Source organism: Heptranchias perlo, unplaced genomic scaffold (genome assembly GCF_035084215.1).
Source record: "Heptranchias perlo isolate sHepPer1 unplaced genomic scaffold, sHepPer1.hap1 HAP1_SCAFFOLD_161, whole genome shotgun sequence".
Lineage (NCBI taxonomy): Eukaryota > Metazoa > Chordata > Chondrichthyes > Hexanchiformes > Hexanchidae > Heptranchias > Heptranchias perlo.
The window spans coordinates 416,322-442,085 of record NW_027138870.1 but is presented as its reverse complement, the minus strand read 5'-3'; the positions used below and the strand labels follow the sequence as shown (position 1 = coordinate 442,085).

General features: G+C 48.4%; 1 protein-coding gene across 2 annotated transcripts in view; it reads right to left on the bottom strand.

Moving 5' to 3' along the window:
• The window catches only part of dnaaf6 (dynein axonemal assembly factor 6), a 67,419-nt gene that overhangs the window by 29,665 nt on the left and 11,990 nt on the right, over positions 1 to 25,764 (bottom strand). For both annotated transcript variants that reach the window (XM_067977572.1, XM_067977573.1), the window contains exons 2-3: positions 18,391 to 18,512; positions 16,897 to 16,963 (exon numbers count right to left, since the gene is read on the bottom strand). In XM_067977572.1, coding sequence (XP_067833673.1) covers positions 16,897 to 16,963; positions 18,391 to 18,480 — 157 coding nt within the window. In that variant the 5' untranslated portion in view covers positions 18,481 to 18,512. The remainder of the gene's footprint in view (positions 1 to 16,896; positions 16,964 to 18,390; positions 18,513 to 25,764) is intronic.

Genomic DNA, 25,764 nt, shown 5'->3' with positions numbered 1-25,764 from the left:
TGCTGCCGTGGTTTAGATCAGGTTATTTAGAACAAACCAGGGATCAGACATGGGACTTCCCTGATCTTTACAACACAGGTAGTCCAGTGGGGGTGGGGGTTGTGCTATTTAAAATTGTTTGGTGACAGTGCTGCACAATCTTACCACGGTATAGAGTATTAGTGTTGGGGAATGGAGCACCGGCCCTCCTATGTCAAGTAGGGGAACAATACACCTGCCAATACTGTTCCTCTAACTAATCCAGAAAAAGCACTACAATTCCATGACACTTACAGATTTCACATTAGGAAAGCTAACGTCCTCTGTTTGAAACGGCTAATTTAGCAGCAGTTCATGGAAACTTGTTTCCAATTCTCGCCTGAAGGGGGTTCGGTTCACACGCTCACTAGCACCAGCTGCCCTTCAGTACCTTAGCCCAGCAAGCTGGAACTTGAAGGTGATGGTGTCCCCATGAGTGTGCTGTTTGTCGTTCTGGGTGGTAGAGGTCGTGAGAGAGGCGGGTGTTGAGAAAGTAACATCGTGTAGACTGTACAAACTGCAGCCACTGTGTGCCAGTGGTGGGGGGGTGAATATTGAACCCAGTGACAGGGATGCCAATCAAGAGAACTGCTCTGCTCTGGATCGTGTAAAAGGGTCAAAAGGGGGTGGAGGATGAACAGTAGGCTTGAATCAGAGGACCAGAACTTTGGGGAGCGGTTATAGGTCTGGAGAACCTTGTAGAAGTGGGGAGGAAGTAAGGCAGGGGAGGATTTTAAATTAATATATGTTGGGGGATGGGGAGGTAACGAAGGTCGGTGAGGACTGGGTGTTGGAGGAATTAAACTTAGTGTGGGACAGGACACAAGTGGCTGAGATTTGCTTAAGTTGCAATTTATGAGGGGAGAAGGAGGCAGGTGATGTGGTGGAGGTGGAAATGAGTCATCATGGTGATGGATAGAACACGGGGTTTAAATCTTAGTTTAGGATTGAATATTACACTAAGATTACAAACACTGGTTCATCCTGACAGAGAGACCACAGATGGCAAGAGAATCAATGGAAGGGAGGAGAGGCTGGGTTGTGAGGAAAAGACCATGGGGGAATTTTAACCCCCCAGGGTGGGGTGGGGTTAAAAATGCCCTTATTGTCTTAAAAATGCAAAACCTGGCCTCAACTCGCCTCCAACCCGCCATGTCCATTTTAACGGAGGGAGGTCGGGGGGGGGGGTGGGCGAGGAGAGTAACCTGCTCTCTGAAGGGGGGGGGGGAAGAGGGGAGTAACCTGCTCTCTGAAGGGGGGGGGGGAAGAGGGGAGTAACCTGCTCTCTGAAGGGGGGGGGGGAAGAGGGGAGTAACCTGCTCTCTGAAGGGGGGGGGGGGGAAGAGGGGAGTAACCTGCTGTCTGAAGGGGGGGGGGGGAAAGAGGGGAGTAACCTGCTCTCTGAAGGGAGGGGGGTGAAAGAGGGGAGTAACCTGCTGTCTGAAGGGAGGGGGGTGAAAGAGGGGAGTAACCTGCTGTCTGAAGGGAGGGGGGTGAAAGAGGGGAGTAACCTGCTCTCTGAAGGGAGGGGGGTGAAAGAGGGGAGTAACCTGCTCTCTGAAGGGAGGGGGGTGAAAGAGGGGAGTAACCTGCTCTCTGAAGGGCGGGGGTGGGGGGGGGGGGAGTAACCTGCTCTCTGAAGGGCGGGGGTGAAGAGGGGAGTAACCTGCTCTCTGAAGGGGGGGGAGGGGAGTAACCTGCTCTCTGAAGTGGGGGGGGGAGGGGAGTAACCTGCTCTCTGAAGGGGGGGGGAGGGGAGGGGAGTAACCTGCTCGCTGAAGGGGGGGAGGGGAGGGGAGTAACCTGCTCTCTGAAGGGGGGGGAGGGGAGGGGAGTAACCTGCTCTCTGAAGGGGGGGGGAGGGGAGGGGAGTAACCTGCTCTCTGAAGGGGGGGGGGAGGGGAGGGGAGTAACCTGCTCTCTGAAGGGGGGGGAGGGGAGGGGAGTAACCTGCTCTCTGAAGGGGGGGGGGGGAGGGGAGGGGAGTAACCTGCTCTCTGAAGGGGGGGAGGGGAGTAACCTGCTCTCTGAAGGGGGGGGGGGAGGGGAGGGGAGTAACCTGCTCTCTGAAGGGGGGGGGAGGGGAGGGGAGTAACCTGCTCTCTGAAGGGGGAGGGTGGGTGAGGGGAGTAACCTGCTCTCTGGAGGGGGGGGGGGTGGGTGAGGGGAGTAACCTGCTTTCTGGAGGAGGGGCGTGGGGAGTAACCTGCTCTCTGAAGGGGGGGGTCGATCATTTAAATATTGTAATGAGGCTGCGGGCCTCAGATTTTGCCACCCTTAGCTGCAGGCCTGGTTTTCCAGGGCTTGGGAAACCCGTTAGCTGAAAGGAGGTGAGAACGGCTGGAGCCAGCAGATAAATGCTTTTCCAGCACTGCTTGTGGGCCAGGAGGAGCAGGAGTGCTTCCCCCCGGACCCTCAAACTAACATGTTAATCTCCCCACGATTGGACTCCCACTATTGGCCAAACCACTCTGTGATCAGACCCTCCTTGATGTTTCCGTTCCCCCCCTCCAAAGACTTTCCGCCCCCCCCAATGTCTCTCGCCCATGTCTCCCCCGTCTCTCCATCCCCAATGTCTCCTCCCCATGTCTTCCCCGTCTCTCCATCCCCCAATATCTCTCGCCCATGTCTCCCCCGTCTCTCCATCCCCAATGTCTCCTCCCCATGTCTTCCCCGTCTCTCCATCCCCCAATATCTCTCGCCCATGTCTCCCCCGTCTCTCCATCCTCAATGTCTCCGCCCCATGTCTCCCCCGTCTCTCCATCCCCAATGTCTCCGCCCCATGTCTCCCCCGTGTCTCTCGCCCATGTCTCCTCCCTCGCCTTGTCTCTCCGCTCTGCCCCCATGTCTCCCCCTCCATGTCTCTCCACCTCCCCCCAATGTCTCCCCCAGCCTTCTCACCCCCCCATGTCTCCCCCTCCATCTCTCCACCACCCACATATCTCTCAGCGCTCCCCAATGTCTCCACCGCTCTCGATGTCTCCACCCCGCTCGATCTATTCACAGCCTCTCCCCGATGTCCCCCCCAACCCCCAATCTCTGCCTCGCTTGTTCTCCCTGCTCCCTAGCTGCAGCCTGGTGCCATAAGCCTTCCTGCCCGACAGTCAACCTCTCAATCTGGCTGCGGCCGGGAAACAGAGTCCAAACATTTAAATCAAGTCCTGCTGTTAAATTCAACAAAACCTCCGGGTTTCCCGGCTGCTTCACCACACCCCCACTCGCTCCCCGTAAATGTCGCGGCCAATGACTTTTGTCGTTCTTATGTTGTGCTGGAGAAAACTGTGGTTCATCCAGGAATTGATGTCAGATAAGCAGGTGAGGGGTCGAGGAAAGTGATGGATAGTTAGAGTTGGAGGTATGTGGAACCTGAGCCCTGCTTGCAATGATGTTGCCATGGGGCAATACCTATATTGGTGTAACCTTCTTGACCACATATACATTCATATATGTGCAAGTGTCTACATGTAACACTTGTGCATGTAAATGTTTGCATATTACACTCATATACGTGTAGATTTCCACATATAACATGTACCATTGCAAACATCTACATGATACACATCTTCTACTTGATATTGGCCATGAGAAATGGCTTTTTGTCAGGAAAGCACAGGAGTAGTAATAGTTTCTCTGTGATGTCACAGTAACTGCTCTCATGTCACACTAACTTCCTCATTAATATATTAAAACGGTTTGCATCAGTGAAATAAAAACTCAGGGAAAGCAAACCTCTAACAGCTCTACATCTCGGAGTCCTAGGCTGACACCACTCACTCGAAGGTAAGAGCTTTCTTAAAACCTGGATTAAAGCAAGTTCAGTGTTTACTATTAAAGCCCAATTTGTGTGACGGAACCATTTCCGTACTGTGCTGGGGCTCCGGAACCTGAGAGAGAGCCCTAACTGAAGGCCCAAGGCATCATAGTGCAGGGTGGAAACAAGGGAGAAGACGATGCAAATCAGCAAGTAGTGATTAGGTGATGCCATGCTTATATTTAAATGCCTGATGTTGAAGTCGTATCTGGCCTTCCAAAACTCTATCGATTCAGGAATTATCCCCTTGGATTGGAAAACTGTCAATGTCACTCCATTATTTAAGAAGGGCAAGAGAGATAAACTAGGAAATTACAGGCCTATTAATTTAACGTCAATTGAACAAAAATGAGCTGATCAGAGAGAGCCAGCATGGATTTGTAAAAGGTAAGTCATGTCCAACGAACCTAGTTGAATTTTTTGAGGAGGTCACTAACGTGGGAGTGTCTATGCAGCTATTTATATGGACTTCCAGAAGGCATAAGAGACTTAACAAAAATAAGAGTGCATGGAATTGGAAACAACCTATTGACATGTGTAGGAAATTGGTTAGGAGGTAGGAGACCGAGAGTAGGAATAATGGTACTTCAATTGGCAGGATGTGACTAGTGGTGTCTTCCAGGGATCTCTACTGAGGCCTCAGCTTTTCACTATATTTATTGGTGACTTAGATGAAGAAATAGAGAGCCGTATATCCAAGTTTTCTGACATTAGGTTAGGTGCCACAGTATAGATGGCAGCAAAAAGTTGTAAAGGGACATTGATGGATTAAGTGAGTGGGAAAAACTGTGGCAGATGGAGTTCAATGTGGGAAAGTGTGAGGTCATCCAATTTGGATCTCAAAGAAAAATCAGAGTATTTTCTAAATGGTGAGAAGTTAGGAACTGTGAAGGAGCAGAGAGATTTAGGGGTCCAAGTACAGAAGTCACTGAAAGCTAGTGGACAGATACAAAGAATAATTAAAAAGGCTAATCGAATGTTGGCCTTTATCTCAAGGGGGCTGGAATACAAAGGGGTGGAAGTTATGTTACAGTTATATAAAGCACTGGTTAAACCCTATTTAGAGTACTGTGTTCAGTTCTAGGCACCGCACCTCTGGAAGGATATATTGGCCTTGGAGGGGGTGCAGCGCAGATTCACCAGAATGATACCGGGGCTAAAAGGGTTAAATTATGACAGGCTGTATAGACTAGGCTTGAATTCCCTCGAGTATAGAAGATTAAGGGGTGATCTAATTGAGATATTTAAGATAATTAAAGGATTTGATAGGGTAGATAGAGAGAAACTATTTCCTCTGGTGGGAGAGTCCAGAACAAGGGGGCATAACCTTAAAATTAGAACCAGGCCATTCAGGGGTGATGTCAGGAATCACTTCTTCACACAAAGGGGAGTGGAAATCTGGAACTCTCTCCCCAAAAAAGCTGTTGAGACTGGGGGTCAACTGAAAATTTCAAAACTGAGATTGATTTTTTGTTAGGCAAGGGCATTATAGGATACAGAACCAAAGCAGGTAAATGGAGTTGAGATATAGATCAGCCATGATCTAATTGAATGACGGAACAGGCTTGAGAGGCTGAATGGCCAACTCCTGTCCTATGTTCCTTGGTGCAAAGGGTATTGTGCTTTGTTTTGTTCTCCATATTATAGGAAAGATGTAGAATCGTTAGAAGGGGCCCAGAGGTGGGCTATGATACTGATTCCTGAACTTTGTGGCCTCATCAAAGCCAGAGACAATTCCAACATCTTTGCTCCCCTTTTCCTCCAGACACTGACTTGTGCTCGGGTATGGGTTCCACAGACAATCACCATTCTCCACGAGTGAGCCTAAACAGTGAGTGTCAGCAGCCCACACGGCCATGTCGGATTCACATCTGAGCCCAGTGGTGATCAGAAGTGGGAATCCTGGCTGAACATTCCCCGCTCTGGCCAATTGCCCTGCAGAGATCAGCTGACTCAGCCCAGGGCCTCCTCAGTCTGAGTTGGTCCACACTATAATGGGTGGTGTCTTCACCCACCACCTCAAACCAGAACATTATGATAGCTGCAAGGCAAAGAGCGGAGTGGAAGAAACTGTATCTATGTTTAAATACATCAGCCTATAGGGGGTGAGACTGGTTTTGGGCAGTACTTCAGTGGGGTTTAAAGCAGGGCGGGGGGGTGAAGCGGGCAGCCGTTTTATTATCGCCCAAAACCAGTTTCACCCCCATAGTCTCCTCAATCTACTTAGCACTTCATCACTGATATATAAATAGTATTACTGATCCATAAATAAAATATGGTCACATTTGATTAGCCAAGTCGAATATTTTTCCCATATTTGGTAGAGGTTTCTAAAATAAAAAACTATAAATTGTGCGGGTCACTGCACTCTGTACATGTCCCTCAGCTGTAATGTGTATAACACAATCTTTAAACAGGAACAGCTACCTTGTGACTTGGAAACACGCATGGGTTTGGATTGGACTGCACTTTTAATCCATCAGACTGAAAATTATAAAAAAACAATAAAATTATGCACATTCCAGACTTTCTCCATCATGATTCTGCCCAGTTCTTTCTCAACAAATACAAGTTAAAAGGAGTGTCCTGCACTATAGCAAACATCTCCGAGTGTCGTGCCTTTGTATTTTTGGTTGGTAGGTATCACACTCTTTTGCTATTGATAATAACCCATCCATTATGCTTCTCGGCCTTTTGGCTAAGATCAAGTGTGTTCCTATTCGGGTTTATTTGGATCGGAACGGATTGGAACGCTGGCTGCGACCTCATGCGCTCGCAAAGTGCGGACTTTGCTGTGATTGGTCGATTCGTGTGCTGGCTCCGCCCCTAAATTTGCATAGGGACCACATCAACACTGCAATGGCAGGGAAGGGCACCCGGGCACTGGGCCATGGTGTGCCAAACACTGTCAGGGTGACGGTAACGACAGTCGAATGTGTTACGCCGATGGATCGTGCGTTTTTCATCTGACGAGTTTTGGTCGAGTGCTGTGGATTCAAAGCAACGGACATCTTCTGCCTACAGGATTTCCCTCGAAGCGGATACTTTGACGTCACCTTTAAGACCGTCGCTGGATGCCAGAAGCTTCTTCAGGTCTTCGAGGAGAAGGGGAGCGAAGGACCACTGGCGATTCTCACTGCGGAGCCGCTCTTCACCCTCCCAACGCAGAAGAATCGGAAGCTGATTGTACACATGTACAACCTACTCGTCCCTGTCGTCGATGTGCTGACGTTCCTCGCCAGATACGTCAACGGGGCGGAGAACAGCGTTGACGTCACCGACCAGTTCGGGATCTGGACCAGCAAGAGGGAGGTCACGGCAACGTTGAGACTGGACGACCACGGCAACATCGTCCACCCTCCCTCCAGCTTCGCCATCGGAGGAAGTCGAGGGTACATCATGTACGTGGGGCAACCCAGAGTCTGTCGCAACTGCGTCAAATCCGGCCACGTGGCGGCCTCCTGCACTGCAACCGTCTGCAAGAACTGCAAGCATGAAAGGCACCAGACTAAGGACTGCAAGGAGAGCAAGCGCTGCAACCTGTGCGGGCTGGAAGGCCATCTCTACAGGGCCTGCCCCAAACGCAGCTTCAGCTACGCCCAGGCGGCCAAGAGCAACACAGCGGAGGAGGAGGGGGCAACAAGCAAGGCTGCCCCAAAGAAGGCCAAGAACCCTCGCCCGGCCGCGACCCCCTCCAAGAAGTCCCTGGCCCAGGAAGACAAGGAGCGAGGAAAGGGTCAAGCCGAAAACTGCCAGACCCCGACACCCAGCTCCGAGCCTCCCCACCAGACAACAGAGTCCATGGACGAGGAGGCAGCAGAGGAAGAATGGCAGCTGGTGAGCAAGAAAAACAGAAAGAGGAAGCCAGAGGAAAGGAAACGAGCCCCTGCCGACACTGCAACCAGGGGTAAAAGAGCACTCGAGTCGCAGTCGGACTGCAGCGACTACCCCGTGTCTGACGAGGAGGGACAACAGGAGCGAAGCAGTCAGACGTCCCACCGAAAGCGGCAAAATGTCCAAGGTTACACCGACGCGATCAGCAGCCCCCATCTCCAGAACACTGGGAGCGACAACGCCTCCAGCACCCTCCAGCTCCGGGAAGCCGGCAGCATTGCAGTGCCCAGCGCACACTAGCTCCGGGACACCGGGAGCAGCACCGCAGAGAGCGAAGAACAGCTCCGGGAAACTGGGAGCAGCAACAACGAGGAGCCCCAACCGATCGAGGATCGCACGGACACCACGCCGCCGATGTCACCCCGGCGGAACGACGACCCCCTCTCTGTGGCAGAACAGGACTCGTACCTCAGCTCAGGGAGCGTGGAACACTTTGCACAGATCACCTGGATGCAGGGACACGGCCAAGAGCTGGAAACAGCAAACGGACTGTCGGGTGAGATTTAAACTGTTGTTAAAATAGGTCTGAAAGTCACATCCATTAACGTGCGTAGCGTTAAATGCACTACGCGATGTGTGTCGACCTTGGACTACCTGGCCAAGGTCAAGAGCGACCTGCTGTTCTTACAGGAGTGCGGCCTGCCGCACCTCAGCAGTTACCGGCAATGGTCGCAGCGCTGGGCCCACGGGCTGTCGATCTAGTTGGGAGGCAACGATAACCGAGCCTCCGGCCTGGGGATTCTGCTGCGGGGAGGCAACTTCACCATCACCGAAGTAAAGGAGGTGGTGGGGGGTCGCCTCCTTGTAGCAGACGTAATGTACAAAAACGCTCCGCTCCGGCTGATCAACGTGTACGCCCCGGCTCTGAAGAGCGAGCGGCTGGCCGTCTTCCAGCAGCTCCCACTGCTGCTGGCGACGTCCAGGCCGGTCATTCTCGGCGGTGACTTCAACTGCATCATCGATGCGGCTGAACGATCCGTCAGAGCCGACAGCAAACTGGACACCACGTCCAAACTCTTGATGGAAGCGGTGAAAGACGCCAAGCTGTGCGACGTCTTCAGCAACCATGCAGACAGAGCGGCGCGTCAATACACCTGGTCCAGACCAGACGGGTCCGTCCGTTCCAGGATGGACTTCCTGTTTGTGTCCCCGAAGCTCAAGGTCAGATCCACCAAGGTCACAGTGGAGGCAGTGGTCAGAGTGGTTCTTCTCTGACCACTGCCTCCTCCTGGCCGACTGTCACCTACAGGATGATCAGAAAGTGGGCAGGGGGACATGGAAGCTGAATGTGAAACTGCTGACCCCGGGAAACAATGAGGAACTGACGAGGGATTACAAAGGTTGGAGAACCGTAAAGTCCCTCTTTGATTCCCCAGTGCACTGGTGGGAAGCCATAAAGGCGAACATCAAGAGGTTCTTCATCCTCAAAGGTGTTCAGAAGGCGAGAGAGAGGCAGAGGGAAACGTCCCGACTCCAGAAACGCATGCAGAATCTTCTCCTGCTTCAGTCGATGGGGATCGATGTCGGGGAGGAACTCAGAGAGGTGAAGGACCAGCAAGCCTCGCTCTTTGCCTCCGAGGCCTCCAAGATCATCTTCCGGTCCAGAGTCCGCTCCGTGGAGCAGGACGAGACTTGCTCGCGCTTCTTCTTCCAAAAGGTGCACAGAGAGAGCTCTGTGATCAGCAGCCTGAAGGAAGAGGACGGCTCGGTCACGTCCTCGCAGCCCGACATACTGAGGATCTGCAAATCCTTTTATGCCGGACTGTACGACGCGAAGCCCACAGACAGCGCGGCCTCCCAGTCCTTCTTGTCGTCTATCACGGAGGTTCTAGACGACAGCAAGCGGGAGAGTCTGGATCACCCGCTAACTCTGGACGAACTGACAAAGGCCGTCCGTTCCTTCGAGAAGAGTAAGACTCCCGGAAGCGACGGCTTACCGGTGGAGTTGTACTTGGCTCTGTGGGACTGGATAGGCCCAGACCTGCTGGAAGTGTACGGGGGTATGCTCCTGGCAGGCAGCATGTCAGACTCCATGAGGAAAGGCATCATCACCCTCATCTACAAACGGAACGGGGAGAGGGAAGAAATCAAAAATTGGCGACCCATCTCACTACTTAATGTGGACTACAAAATTCTGTCCAAGGTCATCGCCAATCGGGTCAAGTCAGCCCTGGAGGTGGTGATCCACCCCGATCAGACCTGCGCTGTACCCGGCAGGAAGATCTCTAATAGCCTGGCGCTACTCAGGGATACGATCGCCTACGTACAGGACAGGGGGGTGAACACCTGCCTGATCAGCCTGGACCAGGAGAAGGCCTTTGACAGAATATCCCACACGTACATGATGGACGTGCTCTCCAAAATGGGGTTTGGGGAGGGAATCCGCAATTGGATCCAACTGCTCTACACAGACATCAGTAGCGCCGTTTCAATCAACGGGTGGGAATCAGAAAGCTTTCCGATCAAATCTGGAGTCAGGCAGGGCTGTCCTCTCTCCTCCGTCTTGTTCATGTGTTGCATCGAGCCCTTTGCCGAGTCCATCAGGAGGGATGCGGGCAGCGGAGGTACTCAGGTCAAGGCCTCCCTGTACATGGACGACATCACCGTCTTTTGCTCGGATCAGCTGTCGGTCAGCAGATTGATGAGCATCTGCGACCAGTTCGAACTGGCCTCGGGGGCCAGGGTAAATCGTAGCAAGAGCGAGGCCATGTTCTTTGGGAACTGGACCGACCGATCCTTTGTCCCCTTCACCGTCAGGTCGGATTACCTGAAGGTGCTGGGGATCTGGTTCAGGGGGGCCGGGACGTGCACCAAAAACTGGGAGGAGCGTATTTCCAAGGTTAAGCAGAAACTGGGACTGTGGGATCAACGATCCCTCTCGATCGTGGGCAAGAACCTGGTCATCAGGTGCGAGGTGCTCTCGGTGTTGCTGTACGTGGTGCAGTCACCCGAGCCATCTTCCGCTTTGTCTGGAGATCAAAAATGGACCGTGTCCGCAGGGTCACGATGTACAAATCTCCAGAGAAAGGGGGGAAAGGTGTGCCCAACGTGGCCCTCATCCTGATGGCCACCTTTGTGTGCGGCTGCATCAAGCTGTACATAGACCCTCGGTACGCAAACACAAAGTGTCACTACGTGCTGAGGTTCTACCTGTCCCCGGTGTTGAGAAGGATGGGCCTGGCCACGCTGCCACGGAATGCTCCGTCCAGTTGGACCGTTCCGCCCCACCTGTCCTTCGTGGAAAAGTTTGTGCAGAAAAACACCTTTGACCACAAGGTGATCAGCAAGTGGTCCGCACGTAACGTCCTCGAGACCCTGCGGGAAAAGGAGATGGTGGATCCTGTCGGTTGGTTCCCCGAGCAGACTGTCAATGTCATTTGGCAGAATGCCTCATCTCCAGAGCTTTCAAACAAGCACCAAGACCTAGCTTGGCTGGTGGTGAGAAGGGCCCTTCCTGTCAGATCCTTCATGCACTCCCTGACTCTGAGCGCCACCGCGCGCTGTCCCAGAGGAGGCTGCGGTGGAGACGAGACCGTCACCCATCTCCTTCTGGAATGTGCCTTTGCAAAGAAGGTCTGGAGAGAGATGCAGTGGTATCTGTCCAGGTTCGTCCCGAGCAGTTCCGTAACACAGGATTCTGTGCTCTACGGGCTGTTCCCGGGGACACACACTGAGACGGACATCAACTGCTGCTGGAAGACCATCAACTCGGTGAAAGACGCCCTTTGGTCTGCCCGAAACTTGCTGGTCTTCCAGTGCAAGGAGCTGTCCTCGACCGAGTGTTGCAGACTGGCACATTCCAAGGTCCAGGACTACGTGCTGAGGGACGCACTGAGGATGGGTGCGGCCGCCGCAAAGGCTCTGTGGGGAAAGGCAACCGTTTAGAGCCTTCCCGCCAATGTATACCGAGGGGCTGCAATCAGGGAAAACCCCCCTCGGGCAGAATGTAAAATTCGAATTGATGTAATGTAACTGTAATAAATCTGTAATGTATCTGTAATGAATCACCTGTATTGATTGTGATGCAATGAGGCAACCCAGAGTGTCATGAACTGTAATTATGTCCAATGTGTTTCATTGAACTGTACTTGATGTAACCTGCAAATTGCATAATTTATATTGTGTACGTTTGGAATGTGATATGACAACTGTATTGTATGTACTGCTGCAAATTTTATGAATAAAGTATATAACCCATCCATTATGTGCTACATTGTTTCAAGATGGTGGCGGCAGTGAAAAGGGTGAGAATGAGATCGGGGAGGATGGTGACGTTTGTTAACAAAGTAAAACAGGTAGCGCCTGTGGGCAAGAAAACAGGCAACCTGCTGGTCTGCACGCTCAAGAAAAGGCCCAGGCGGATGGCAGTATTTGTCGGCATAAGTGGATCCCGGGGCATGGCAGTGTTTGTAGGTACGAGGAGGTTGAGAAGGACAAAAAAATTTATGGACAAAAGGAGGCAGCGGAGGATAGTGACAATTGTGGGCACGAAGAGGCAGAGGAGGACAGCTTCTATGCTGAAGAACAAAAACACAATTGCAGCTTGTATGTGGAAGTGTGGATCAGGTAGGACACCTGCAGAACAAACGGCAGACATGCACTATGCCTTTTTAGAATTGAAAGATGTCACAAACTCTTCGACCAGTGCAATATATTTACAGTAAATATCAGACTACGCAGTTACTAAAACAATGTACAACAGAACTCACTCTATTGGCAGCTGTGGCTTCAAACACTTCTCCAGGACTTGCCCATGTAAGATAGGCTGACACTTTAGTGCAGTACTGAGGGAGGTGCCATCTTTCTGAAGTCTTTTATAGTCCTCCTCGCTGTTTGCCAGACCTCCTACTTATTATAGAACAAAAGTGGACCAGCACTGACCCTGGGGTACACCATGAACATCCTTCTCCAATCTCAGCCTCACTCAGTAACCCAAGTTCTAGGTTTCCTGTCCATCTTTCTATCCCTGCCAAATTTCCTCTTATACCAGGCACCTGAATTTTTGTAACCTTCTGAAAATCCATATATACCACATCTAGTGCATTCCTTTTATCTACCTTGATTATCCCATGAATCTCTAAACATTCAGTAATTTTATCTCAAATTATGAATTCTAAGAGTTTGCTCACAACAAGAATTAGAGTAATTGGTCCAGTTACCTGGTTTATCCTTCTCTCCCTTCTTGAACAAGGGTGTTACATTGGTTGCCCTCCGCCCTCCAGTCCCATGCCACAGTGTGCATATCCAAGTTGGATTGAAACCATTGTAGGTGTTGTCATTAATTGACAGGGCCTTACTGGCAATGGGGAAGGCATTTTGAAGGGCCATCTACCATGGACCAGTAGTGAGAGGCCCACCGATGGGGTCAAAGAAGGTTAGAGATATTTATCCCTGGGGGCAGGATGGTGGGATATGTGGCAGGAGACAGGAATGAGGCAGTTGATGTCGCTCCTTACGAACAATCACTAGGAGTGGACTCAAGAAATAAACCAATTTTTAATAACAATAACGAAAACTGCACATGGTTAAATTTCAGTCATTTAGGAAGTAGCACGAATGAAGTGTTCAAAGTCCAGGGGCCTGACACGGCCAAAAGAAAACACCCAGGCCCTGTCCGGCAATCAGGACATTGAAACATGCCCAGTGGTAGGGAATAGGGCCCCCTCTGATGACTGGGAATCTGGGCTGTGCTTGCTGGTATTTGGGTATTAGACCTCGATATAGGAATAATTTGAATTTAGAATATCCGTGGGAAGTAATCTAACTGTGCGACTTCTTAGTTATGTGATAATAGTGACGACATATAAAAAGGGAGAAAATAGAATGATAGTAAACTAGCAAGAAATATAAAAACGGATTGTAAGAGCTACAAGTACTTAAAAAGGAAGAGAGTAGCAAAAGTAAACGTTGGTCCCTTAGAGGCTGAGACAGAAGAAATTATAATGGGGAATAAGGAAATGGCAGAGACGTTAAACAAATATTTTGCATCAGTTTTCACAGTAGAAGACACAAAAAGCATACCAGAAATAGTGGGGAACCAAGGGTCTAATGAGAGTGAGGAACTTAAAGTAATTAATATCAGTAGAGTAAAAGTACTGGAGAAATTAATGGGACTAAAAGCCGATAAATCCCAAGACCTGATGGCCGACGTCCTAGGGTTCTAAAAGAGGTGGCTGCAGAGATAGTGGATGCATTGGTTGTGATCTTCCAAAATTCCTTAGATTTTAGAACGGTCCCAGTGGACTGGAAGGTAGCAAATGTAATCCTGCTATTCAAGAAAGGAGAGAGAGAGAAAACAGGTAACTACAGGCCAGTTAGCCTGACATCAGTCGTCAGGAAAATTCTGGAATCCATTATTAAGGAAGTGGTAACAGGGCACTTAGAAAATCATAATATGATTCGGAGTTAGGAGATAATTTAAAAAGCAGGACCTCAAAGGTAGTGATCTCAGGATTACTACCAGTGCCACGTGCTAGTGAGTATAGGAACAGGAGAATAGACAGGATGAATGCGTGGCTGCAGGGATGGTGTAGGAGGGAGGGATTTAGATTCCTGGGACATTGGGACCGGTTCTGGGGAAGGTGGGACCTGTACAAGCGAGATGGGTTACACCCGAGCAAGACCGGGACCAATGTCCTCGCAGGGGTGTTTGCTAGTCCTGTTGGGGAAGGTTTAAACTAGAGTGGCAGGGGGATGGGAACCTTAGTCAGAAGGGAGTAAAGTTGAGAGCAGCAAGAGAGGGGAAGACCTAGGGGAAATTTACAATACAAATAGTACAAACAGTTGTTCAAGAACAAGTGAAAGGGAAAAGCGTAGAGCAGCATAAAGAAAGTGTACTTTAGACACTACAGATAAAGTGAAAACTAGAAGGCCTAAGGCGATTAACCCAGCATCAAAGCTGAAGGTCAGGCTAGGGTGTGTGGCCCAACTAAGAGTTCTATATACAAATGCACGGAGTATAAGGAATAAATTAAATGAACTACAGGTTCAAATTCAAATTGGAGGGTATGACATGATAGCTATTACTGAGACATGGCTGCAGGATGGTCAGGATTGGGAACTAAATATACCAGGTTATAAGGTCTACAGGAGAGACAGGGAAAATGGAAGAGGGGGAGGAGTAGCCTTAGTGATTAGAGATGAAATCAATTCAATGATAAAGGAGGATATAACGAGAGGTAAGCAGCCAACAGAGACCTTATGGGTTGAATTGAGAAATAGGAAAGGATCTAAGACTATAATGGGAGTTGTGTATAGGACTCCTGGCAGCAGCTCCGAAGTGCCAGATTGTATAAATGCAGAGATTAGACAAGCATGTAACAAAGGCATAGTGGTCTTAATGGGGGATTTTAACCTTCACATAGATTGGGGAAAGCAGACTAGCAACTGTCAGAAAGGTAGTGAATTTCTCGAGTGTGTTCGGGATAGTTTTCTACAGCAGTATGTTCTGGAGGCAACAAGGGGGCAAGCCATACTAGATTTAGTAATGAGTAATGAACCAGATTTAGTTAACAGCTTAACTGTGCGTGAACATCTATCCAATAGCGATCATAACATGATCGAGTTCAATGTAGTGTTCGAAAGGGAAAAAAGTGAATCAGCTGCTAAGATTCTAGACTTGGGTAAGGCTGACTTCAATGGGATGAGACAGAGACTGTCCACAGTAAACTGGGCAAATCTGTTAATGGGTAAAACGACTGATGATCAGTGGGAAATGTTTAAAGAAACATTTAACGAGATACAGAACCAGTTTATACCCCTGAGGGGCAAGAACTCTACTTGCCAAAAAAAACAGCCATGGACAACTAAAGAGGTAAGGAAAGGGCATACAAAAAGGCAAAAAATGGCATAGATCCTGGCGAATGGGAAAGATACAAAAATCAACAAAGGGCCACAAAACAGATAGTAAGAGCTACAAAAAGAGAGTATGAAAAGAAACTTGCAAGGGATATCAAAACCCTTTATAGTTATATTAGGAAAAAGAGGGTGGTCAGGAGCAGTGTTGGCCCCTTAAAAACTGAAAGTAGGGATATTGTCATTGACAATGGGGAAATGGCAGACATGTTGAATAATTACTTTGCAACTTGTGCACTAGAATAATGTGCCGAAGGGTGCAAGTTTTCAGCAAGTACTGCGCTATTGTAGCCTGCAGGCAACGTACAGCCTGCAGATATTGGATAAATCAACGGTCGATACACAAATACAAATCTCAGTATACATCAATAAGATTCTATGAAGCCTTGAGGGGCTGAAGTTCCTTGCTGTGCTATTATCTCATCTCACTGGTCCTGTCCACTGGCACCTCTGCTGTTTCCAGACACCCAGGCACCCCAGTACTGGGCATGACTGACTCAGGTGTAGGGCTTTTGCAATGTGCAATCCAAAGAGGTCCCATAAGGCTGTCAGTGAAACCCTGCAGTCAGCACAGTTACTGACCAACAGCATCAGTTAGAAGAAGTGACAGTTTCTAATGTGGGATACCCAAACTAAGAGGGCAGCATGGTGCCAACTCACGCTGTCTGCATCCACACACACTACAGGGAATACATTCACTGCAGCTAATTTGAACATAAATACCCAGCACTGTGTCTCACTGATTAGAATAAAGTAGGAACCCAGCGACAGATGGCATTTGAAGAACTACACAAGAGTGGGAGGAAGAGATGGTTTGAGCATGGTTACTGTACACTCTCCATTATCCCAAACTCCCCCTCCCCCCAGTCCTACTGATCCCCTGGGCTCCTCTACCCAGAGAATTGCACAGAAATTACATCACTGCCCCACCAGACAACCAAAAGGATGGCTTCTAGCCCTGGCTGGAGCCCTCCTCCTCACCCTCCAGCTGCAATCCAACAGGACATTAGAGGAGAGGAAAGACGGAGAGAAAATATGAGGAGCAGAATAAGGCAGACACAGAAACAAAACAGGAGCGAGAGGTAAAGACAGATAAAGAGCGAGGTGTAGAACATCACACATGCTACTTCCCGTAACACAAAAAGACAGGACCCCCAAGCCGCCGAATCACCATGAGCAACGCCACTCGGGTTCACCGCTTATAAAACATCACCTTCTCCATTGGACCTTGTGGTCACAACACTGAAGCAATGCTAACCTGGCCAATCAAAGCCAGATTTTGGGTGTTAATGTTTACTGTTACCCGCTGGGTTCATTACCTGTGGGATTTGATCCTTTTGGGGGCCCAATCTGCCCAGGCTCCAGGGCAAAGGCTCCTCGGGCAGGCTGTAAACAGACATGGTACAATATATACAACAGTCATTACATATAATCAATGTTCAGCTCATTCACTGAGACCTTTCAACATGGTGGTGCAAAAACTGCAAATGCACATCATTGCTTGTTATTCCTCTAAACCATTTACAATACACTTCAATTTCCCCTACACTTTGCACCACTCCCTACTTTATCCCGTGGACTATTTCTGGGCTGGGAGAGCAAGAGACCTGCACGGCATACACAAAATCACCAACTGGCTGCCGGGAGATACCAGAAGCTTTTTTTTCCTTTCTTCTCACCTCCATTCCTGAAGGTGCTGACTCTCTTCCCTCCCTCCCCTCCCCCCCGCCACCGTCCCCTCCCCTGAAGGTACTGACTCTCTCTCCCCCCTCCCCTGAAGGCGCTGTATTGACTCCAGCTGAGATCAACTAGCTAAGCACAAATTGGGAGTTCAACCTACAGCCTCTGGTTTGCATGGCCTGACTCTGCACCATCTGGTGCCTTTACCCACCAGGTCAAGCCCATTGATTTTCCTTCCTTTCCCTTGCCACATGTACAGACTCCACTCAGCAGTCTCCCAGAGAACCAGCAGCCAGTAAGGGGATCCAACTCATGTCTGCTTGGCAAAGGTGGGTATGGAATATAATGGGGTTTCAAACCCTTGAGGCCTCTAGACACTACCAAAGCCTCGGGGCTTTATTATAGCAATGGTCCCACCTTCTAGGCTAACCTACACAGGCAGGCAAACGGCCCAAAATCAGGGAAACCAAGGTAACATTAGGGGTAAAGAGGTGAAGTCAGGTGGAACCTTTTGCATCCAAAGAATGATACAGCTGTGGAATAAATTACCAGAGAAAGACACTGAGGTGTCTGAGTCAGGTGGTTGTGGGTTCAAGCCCTACTCCTGGACTTGAGCATATAATCCAGGCGGACAGTAAAATAGTTCGAGATCAGATGAGGTTAAACTGAGACGCTCTCTTGCCTGTAATTCATTGTACTTGATGAGGTGCTATGTAAATGTAAGTCTTACTTTCTGCATTTCTGGAGAGAGAAGAGATTGAGGGGTATGGCGAGAAGGGAGGTGAGGTTGATCTAAATGAGAAAGGTTTGTGGGGCTGAGTGACTTTTTCCTGTCTCTAAAGGTTCTCCTGTTTTTAAGAAACTAAATAAATTATGCAACTGGGAGTTTCAATTTACAGCAAAAATAATGGAAGACAAATTGGCGTTTTAGACTTTCAAACAATTTGTAGTGTTATAAATTTCAGAGGGAGGTAATGCAAACTGTGAGCTATTGATTCTCACCCTGTAATTTCAATATAAAGTCTGTCAAACACTTGAAAGACTCGCCAGTCCTTTGAGAGGTGGAACAAAAGTTTCCCTGACCCCTGATGTCCATTCTGGCAACATGAGCTTCTGGTAATGTTCAGAATTACCTGTTCTTCTAGTTCTTCCTCCTCTTGCTCTGCGGGTGTCAGCAGCTTTGACAAAGCCTGCAGTTGGGTAAATGAGAAGCTGGAATCCATCCCGTTACCTCGTCAATCCTGTTGAAACGCCCCTGTGTGGAGCAGAAAGGATCTTGCTTTAGCTTCAGGTTGTTTCAGGGAGTTAAAAGAAATGTGGTTGTAGTAGGCGACAGTATAGTTAGAGGGATAGACACTGTTCTCTACAGCGAAGAGCGAGAGTCCCAAAAGTGCCAGGGTTAAGGACATCTCCTTAGGGCTGGAGAGAAACTTGGAGTGGGAGGGGGCGGATCCAGTTGTCGTGGTCCACGTAGGTACCAACGACATAGGTAGGACTAAGAAAGAGGTTCAGCTGAGGAAGTTTGAGCAGCTAGGGACTAAATTAAAAAGCAGAACCACAAAGGTGATAATCTCCGGATTATTACCTGAGCCACGAGCAAATTGGCACAGGGTAAATCAGATCAGAGAGATGAATGCGTGGCTCAAAGATGGTGTGGGAGAAGTGGGTTTCGATTCATGGGGCACTGGCACCAGTACTGGGGAAAGAGGGAGCTGTTCCGTTGGGACAGGCTTCACCTGAACCATGCTGGGACCAGTGTTCTGGCAAACCGAAAAACTAGGGAGGTAGAGAAGGCTTCAAACTAAATAGAGGCGGGGAGGGCTCAGGTGGGGCGAAGTTTAGATTGATAAAGAGAAAAGACAAGGAAGTAGTACAGGAAAATGATGGGGGTAATTATAAACAGAGTGTGTCAGGAAGGGACAGAGCGTATAAACATAAGAGTGCACTAGCAAATGGGGCCAGGGTAGGAAAGAATGGTAAAAAGACAAAATTAAAGTTTCTTTATCTAAATGCGTGCGGCATTCGTAGTAAGATAGATGAATTGACGGCACAAATAGAAACAAATGGGTATGATCTCGTGGCCATTACAGAGACGTGGTTGCGAGATGACCAAGGTTGGGAGTTAAATATTCAGGGTTATTTAACATTTCGGAAGGATAGGAAAAAAGGTAAAGGTGGTGGGGTAGCTCTGTTAATAAAGGATGAAATTGGTATAATAGTGAGAAATGATCTTGGCTCAGAAGATCAAGATGTCGAATCAATTTGGGTGGAGGTAAGAAATAGCAAGGGAAAGAAATCACTGGTGGGAGTAGTGTATAGGCCCCCCAACAGTAGCTACACTGTAGGGCAAAATATTAATCAGGAAATAAGGGGGGCTTGTAAAAAAGATAATGCAATAATCATGGGCGATTTTAACTTTCACATAGATTGGATAAATCAAATTGGCAAAAATAGCCCTGAGGAGGAGTTTATAGAGTGTATTAGGGACTGTTTCTTAGACCAATACGTTGGGGAACCAACCAGGGAACAGGCCATTTTGGATCTGGTAATGGGTAACGACACAGGATTAATTAATGATCTCAAAGTAAAGGATCCCTTGGGAAGCAGTGACCATAACATGATAGAATTTCACATCCAGTTTGATAGTGAGGATCTTGGGTCTGAAACTACTGTATTAAACTTAAATAAGGGCAATTATAAAGGAATGAGGGTGGAATTGGCTAAAGTGGACTGGGAAAACAGATTAGATGGTATGATGGTGGATAAGCAGTGGCAAACATTTAAAAAGATATTTTATGACTCGCAACAAAAATATATCCCTGTGAGGAGGAAAGACTCCACAAAAAGGGTGAACCAACCATGGCTAACTAAGGAAGTCAAGGATGGTATCAGGTTAAAAGAAAAAGCATACAACATGGCAAAGATTACTGGTAAGCCCGAAGATTGGGAAAACTTTAAAAACCAGCAAAGGATGACTAAAAGAATAATAAAGAGGGAGAAAATAAATTATGAGAGTAAACTAGCAAGGAATATAAAAACTGACCGTAAAAGCTTCTACAAGTATATAAAAAGGAAGAGGGTAGCTAAAGTAAACATTGGTCCCTTAGAGGATGGGTCTGGGGAAATAATAATGGAAAACAAGGAAATGGCAGAGGAATTGAACAGATATTTTGTATCTGTCTTCACAGTAGAAGACACTAATAACATACCAATAATAGTAGAAAATCAAGGGGCAAAGGGGAGGGAGGAACTAAAAACAATCACTATCACTAGAGAAAAAGTACTAGGTAAACTAATGGGTCTGAAGGCAGACAAATCCCCTGGACCCGATGGCTTGCATCCGAGGGTCTTAAAGGAAGTGGCTACAGAGATCGTGGATGCATTGGTTGTAATCTTACAGAATTCACAAGATTCTGGAAAGGTCCCAGCGGATTGGAAAACCGCAAACGTAACACCCCTATTCAAGAAGGGAGTGAGACAGAAAGCAGGTAACTATAGACCAGTTAGCCTAACATCTCTCATTGTAATTACAACAGCCCATTAGTAGTGGCGGGAGAGAGGAAATGAAGCAAGAAATAACTTGCATTGATGTCACGCCGTTCCCATTTTCAGAACATCCTAAAGCGCTTCATAGCCAATGAAGTACAGTCAACTATTGTTATGTAGGGGAGTTGCAGCAGCAAATTTGCACACAGCAAGGTCCCACAAACAGAAAACAGAGAGTAGGATTTAAGGGTAGCTGCTCAGACTGACAAAAGGTGGGAAGTGGTGTTCCACAGAGATCGGTGCTGGGACCACTGTTGTTCACCATTTACATTAACGATTTGGATACGGGAATTGGAAGTACAATTTCAAAATTTGTGGACGACACCAAATTGGGGGGTATAGTTAATACAAAGGAAGAATGCATCAAAATGTAAGAGGACATTAATAAACTTACAGAATGAGTTTGTAATTGGCAAATGAATTTCAATATAGATAAATGTGAGGTGATGCATTTTGGTGGGAAGAATAAGGAAGCCACACACTGCTTGGATAATAAGAGTCTAAATGGGGTAGAGGAGCAAAGGGATCTCGGGGTACAGATACACAAATCATTAAAAGTCGCTGGTTAATAAGGCCATAAAAAAGGCAAATCAAGTACTAGGGCTCATTTCTGAAGGAAGAGGATTGAAAAGCAAAGAAGTTATGTTAAACTTGTATAGAATCTTGGTTAGACCACACTTGGAGTATTGTGCACAGTTCTGGTCTCCATGTTACCGAAAGGATATAGAGGCATTGGAGAGGGTGAGAAAGATTCACAAGGATGATACCAGAACTGACAGGATATACTTATCAGGAAAGACTGAACAGGCTGAGACTCTTCTCTCTAGAAAATAGAAAGCTGATGGGTGACCTGATAGATAATGATAGGGTTTGATTGGGTAGACAGAGAAAACGTTTCCACCTGTGGGGGAGTCCAAAACTAGAGGTCATAAATATAAAATAGTCGCTAATAAATACAATCGGGGGTTCAGGAGAAATTTCTTTACTCAGAGAGAGGTGAGAATGTGGAACTCGCCACCACAGGGAGTAGTTGAAGTGAACAGCATAGATGCATTTAAGGGGACGTGAGATAAGCACATGAGGGAGAAAAGAATAGAAGAAGGATATGCTGATAGGGTTAGATGAAGTAGGGAGGGAGGAGGTTCGTGTGGAGCATAAACACCAGCATAGGCTAGTTGGGCCGAATCATAGAATCACAGAAAGGTTACAGCATGGAAGGAGGCCATTCGGCCCATCGAGTCCACGCCGGCTCTATGCAACAGCAAACCAGCTAGTCCCACTCGCCCGGCCTAACCCCGTAGCCCTGCAAATTTTTTCCTTTCAAGTATTTATCCAGTTCCCTTTTGAAGGCCATGATTGAATCTGCCTCCACCACCCCCTCGGGCAGTGCATTCCACATCCTAACCACTCGCTGTGTAAAAAAGTTTTTCCTCGTGTCACCTTTGGATCTTTTGCCAATCACCTTAAATCTATGTCCTCTGGTTCTTGACCCTTCCGCCAATGGGAACAGTTTCTCTCTATCTACTCTGTCTCGACCCTTCATGATTTTGAATACCTCGATCAAATCTCCTCGCAACCGTCTCTGTTCCAAGGAGAACAACCCCAGCTTCTCCAGTCTATCCACGTAACTAAAGTCCCTCATCCCTGGAACTATTCTAGTAAATCTCTTCTGCATCCTCTCTAAGATCTAACATCTTTCCTGAAGTGTGGTGCCCAGAACTGGACACAATACTCCAGTTGTGCCCGAACCAGTGTTTTATAAAGGTTCATCATGACTTCCTTACTTTTGTACTCTATGCCTCTATTTATAAAGCCCAGGACTCTGTATGCTTTTTCAACCGCTTTCTCATCCTGCGCTACCACATTCAATGATTTGTGCACATATACCCCCAGATCTCTCTGTTCCTGTACTCCTTTTAGAGTCATGCCCTCTAGTTTATATTGCCTCTCCTTGTTCTTCCTACCGAAATGTATCACTTCGCATTTTTCCCGAGTTAAATTTCATCTGCCACATGTCTGCCCATGCCACCAGCCTGTCTATATCCTCTTGAAGTCTATCACTATCCTCCTCACTGTTTACTACCCTTCCAAGTTTTGTGTCATCTGCACATTTTGAAACTGTACCCTGTACACCCAAGTCCAAGTCATTTATATCAAGAAAAGCAGTGGTCCCAGCACCGACCCTGGGGAACACCACTGTACACCTCCCTCCAGTCCGAAAAACAACAGCTCACCACTACTCTGTTTCTGTATCCATGTTGCTACTGCCCCCTTTATTCCATGGGCCGCAATCTTGATGATAAGCCTACCATGCGGCACTTTATCAAACGCCTTTTCAAAGTCCATATACACCACATCAACCGCATTGCCTCATCTAACCTCTCTGTTACCTCATCAAAAAACTCTAACAAATCCGTGCTGGCTTTCCCTGATCAATCCACACTCGTCCAAGTGGCTATTATTTCTGTCCCGGATTATCGTTTCTAAAAGTTTCCCCACCACTGAGGCTAAACTGACTGGGATTATCCATTTGCAATTCTCCAGTCCTCTGGCACCACCCCCGGATCTACGGATGATTGGAAGATTATGGCCAGTACGTCCGCAATTTCCACCCTTACTTCCCTCAGCAACCTAGGATGCATCCCATCCGTACTGCGTGACTTATCTACTTTAAGTATAGCTAGCCTTTCTAGTACCTCTTCATCATCAATTTTTAGCCTATCCAGTATCTCATTTATATCTTCCTTTACCAAGACTCTGGCAGCATCTTCTTCCTTAGTAAAGACAGATGCAAAGTACTCATTTAGCACCTCAACCATCCCCTCTGCCTCCACGAGTGGATCTCCTTTATCGTCCATAATTGGCCCCACCCCTCCTCTTACTACCTGTTTACTGTTTACATACCCGTAGAAGACTTTTAGATTCCCTTTTATGTTGGCCACCTGTCTATTCTCATACTCTCTCTTTGCCCCTCTTATTTCCTTTTTCACTTCCCCTCTGAACTTTCTATATTCTGCCTGGTTCTCACTTGTGTTATCAACTTGACATCTGTCATACACCCCTTTTTAGATGTCCCTGATGACTGGGGAGTCCAGAACCAGGGGTCACAGTCTCAGGATACGGGGTATGCCATTTAGAACAGAGATGAGGAGAATCTTCTTCACTCAGAGGGTGGTGAGCCTGTGCAATTCTCTACCACAGAAGGCAGTGGAGGCCAAGTCATTAGATGTATTCAAAAAGGAGATAGATATATTTCTTAATGCTAAAGGGATCAAGGGATATGGGGAAAAAAACGGGTACTGAGTTAGACGATCAGCCATGATCATTTTGAATGGCAGAGCAGGTCCAAAGGGCCGAATGGCCGACTCTTGCTCCTATTTTCTATGTTTCTATGTTTTTTCGTTTTAACTTACTCTCTATCTATTTTGTCATCCAGGGAGCTCTGGCTTTAGTTGCCCGACCTTTCTGTCTCGTGGGAATGTGCCTGGAGAGTACCCGAACCATCTCCTCTTTAAAGGCCGCCCATTGTTCAATTACAGTTTTGCCTGCCAATGTTTGATTCCAATTTTCCCGGGCCAGATCTGTTCTCATCCAATTGAAATTGACCCTCCCCCAATTGAGTATTTTTACTTTAGAGTGTCCTTTTCCATAGCTATTCTAAACCTTATGATTGCTGCTCCCAAATGCTCTCCCACTGACATTTGCTCCACTTGGCCCACCTCATTCCCCAGAAGCAAGTTCAGCAATGCCTCCTTCCTCGTTGGGCCGGAAACGTACTGGTCAATAAAAATATCCTGAACACATTTCAAAAATTCCTCCCCCTCTTTGCCCCTTCTATTATTAATTGTTATCCCAGTCTATATGAGGATAATTGAAATCCCCAATTATCACGACCCGATAGCCTTTGCACCTCTAAGTACTCCTCGATATCCTTCCCACTAGTTGGTGGTCAAGAGAATACATCCAGTAGTGCAATGGCAGCTCTTTCATTTCTTAACTCCAACCAAATAGATTCTGTCCATGACCCCTCCAGGACATCCTCTCTCTCCAGGACTGCAATATTCTCCTGAATCAATACTGCCACCCCACCTCTCCCCGGTTGGTCAGTCGGTCTCTCTCTCCACAACCACCACCCCAATCCGGTTTCTCTCTCTCGCTCTCACTTCTCCTCTTCCCCCGCCCCGGTCCATTTCTCACTCTTCCACACTCTCTCTCCCCCACCCCCACCGTCTGTCTGTCTGTCTGTCTCTTTCTCTCTCTCTCTCTCTCTCTCTCTCTCGTCCCCCCCTCTCACCCCAGCCCCACCCTCCCCCCGTCCTCACCTCCTCCACCGTCGCACTCTCTTTCTCACTCACTCTCTGCCCCGTCTCTCTCTCTCTCTCTCTCCCCCTCTCCCCCCGTCTCTCTCTCTCTCTCTCTCTCTCCCTCCCTCTCTCGCTCTCTCACCCCCCCGTCTCCCTCTCTCTCACCCCCCGTCTCCCTCTCTCTCACCCCCCCGTCTCCCTCTCTCATTCTCATCCCCCGTCTCTCTATCTCTCTCTATCTCTCTCTCTCTCCCCCCGCCTCTCTCTCTCACCCCACGCCTCTCTCTCTCTCACCCCCACCGTCTCTCTCTCTCACCCACCGTCTCTCTCTCTCTCTCTCTCTCTCACCCACCGTCTCTCTCTCTCTCTCTCTCTCACCCACCGTCTCTCTCACCCCCGTCTCTCCCTCACTCAACCCCGTCTCTCTCTCACCACCCGTCTCTCTCTCTCTCACCCCCCGTCTCTCTCTCTCTCACCCCCCGTCTCTCTCTCTCTCACCCCCCGTCTCTCTCTCTCTCTCACCCCCCGTCTCTCTCTCTCTCTCACCCCCCGTCTCTCTCTCTCTCTCACCCCCCGTCTCTCTCTCTCTCTCACCCCCCGTCTCTCTCTCTCTCACCCCCGTCTCTCCCTCTCTCACCCCGTCTCTCTCTCACCCCA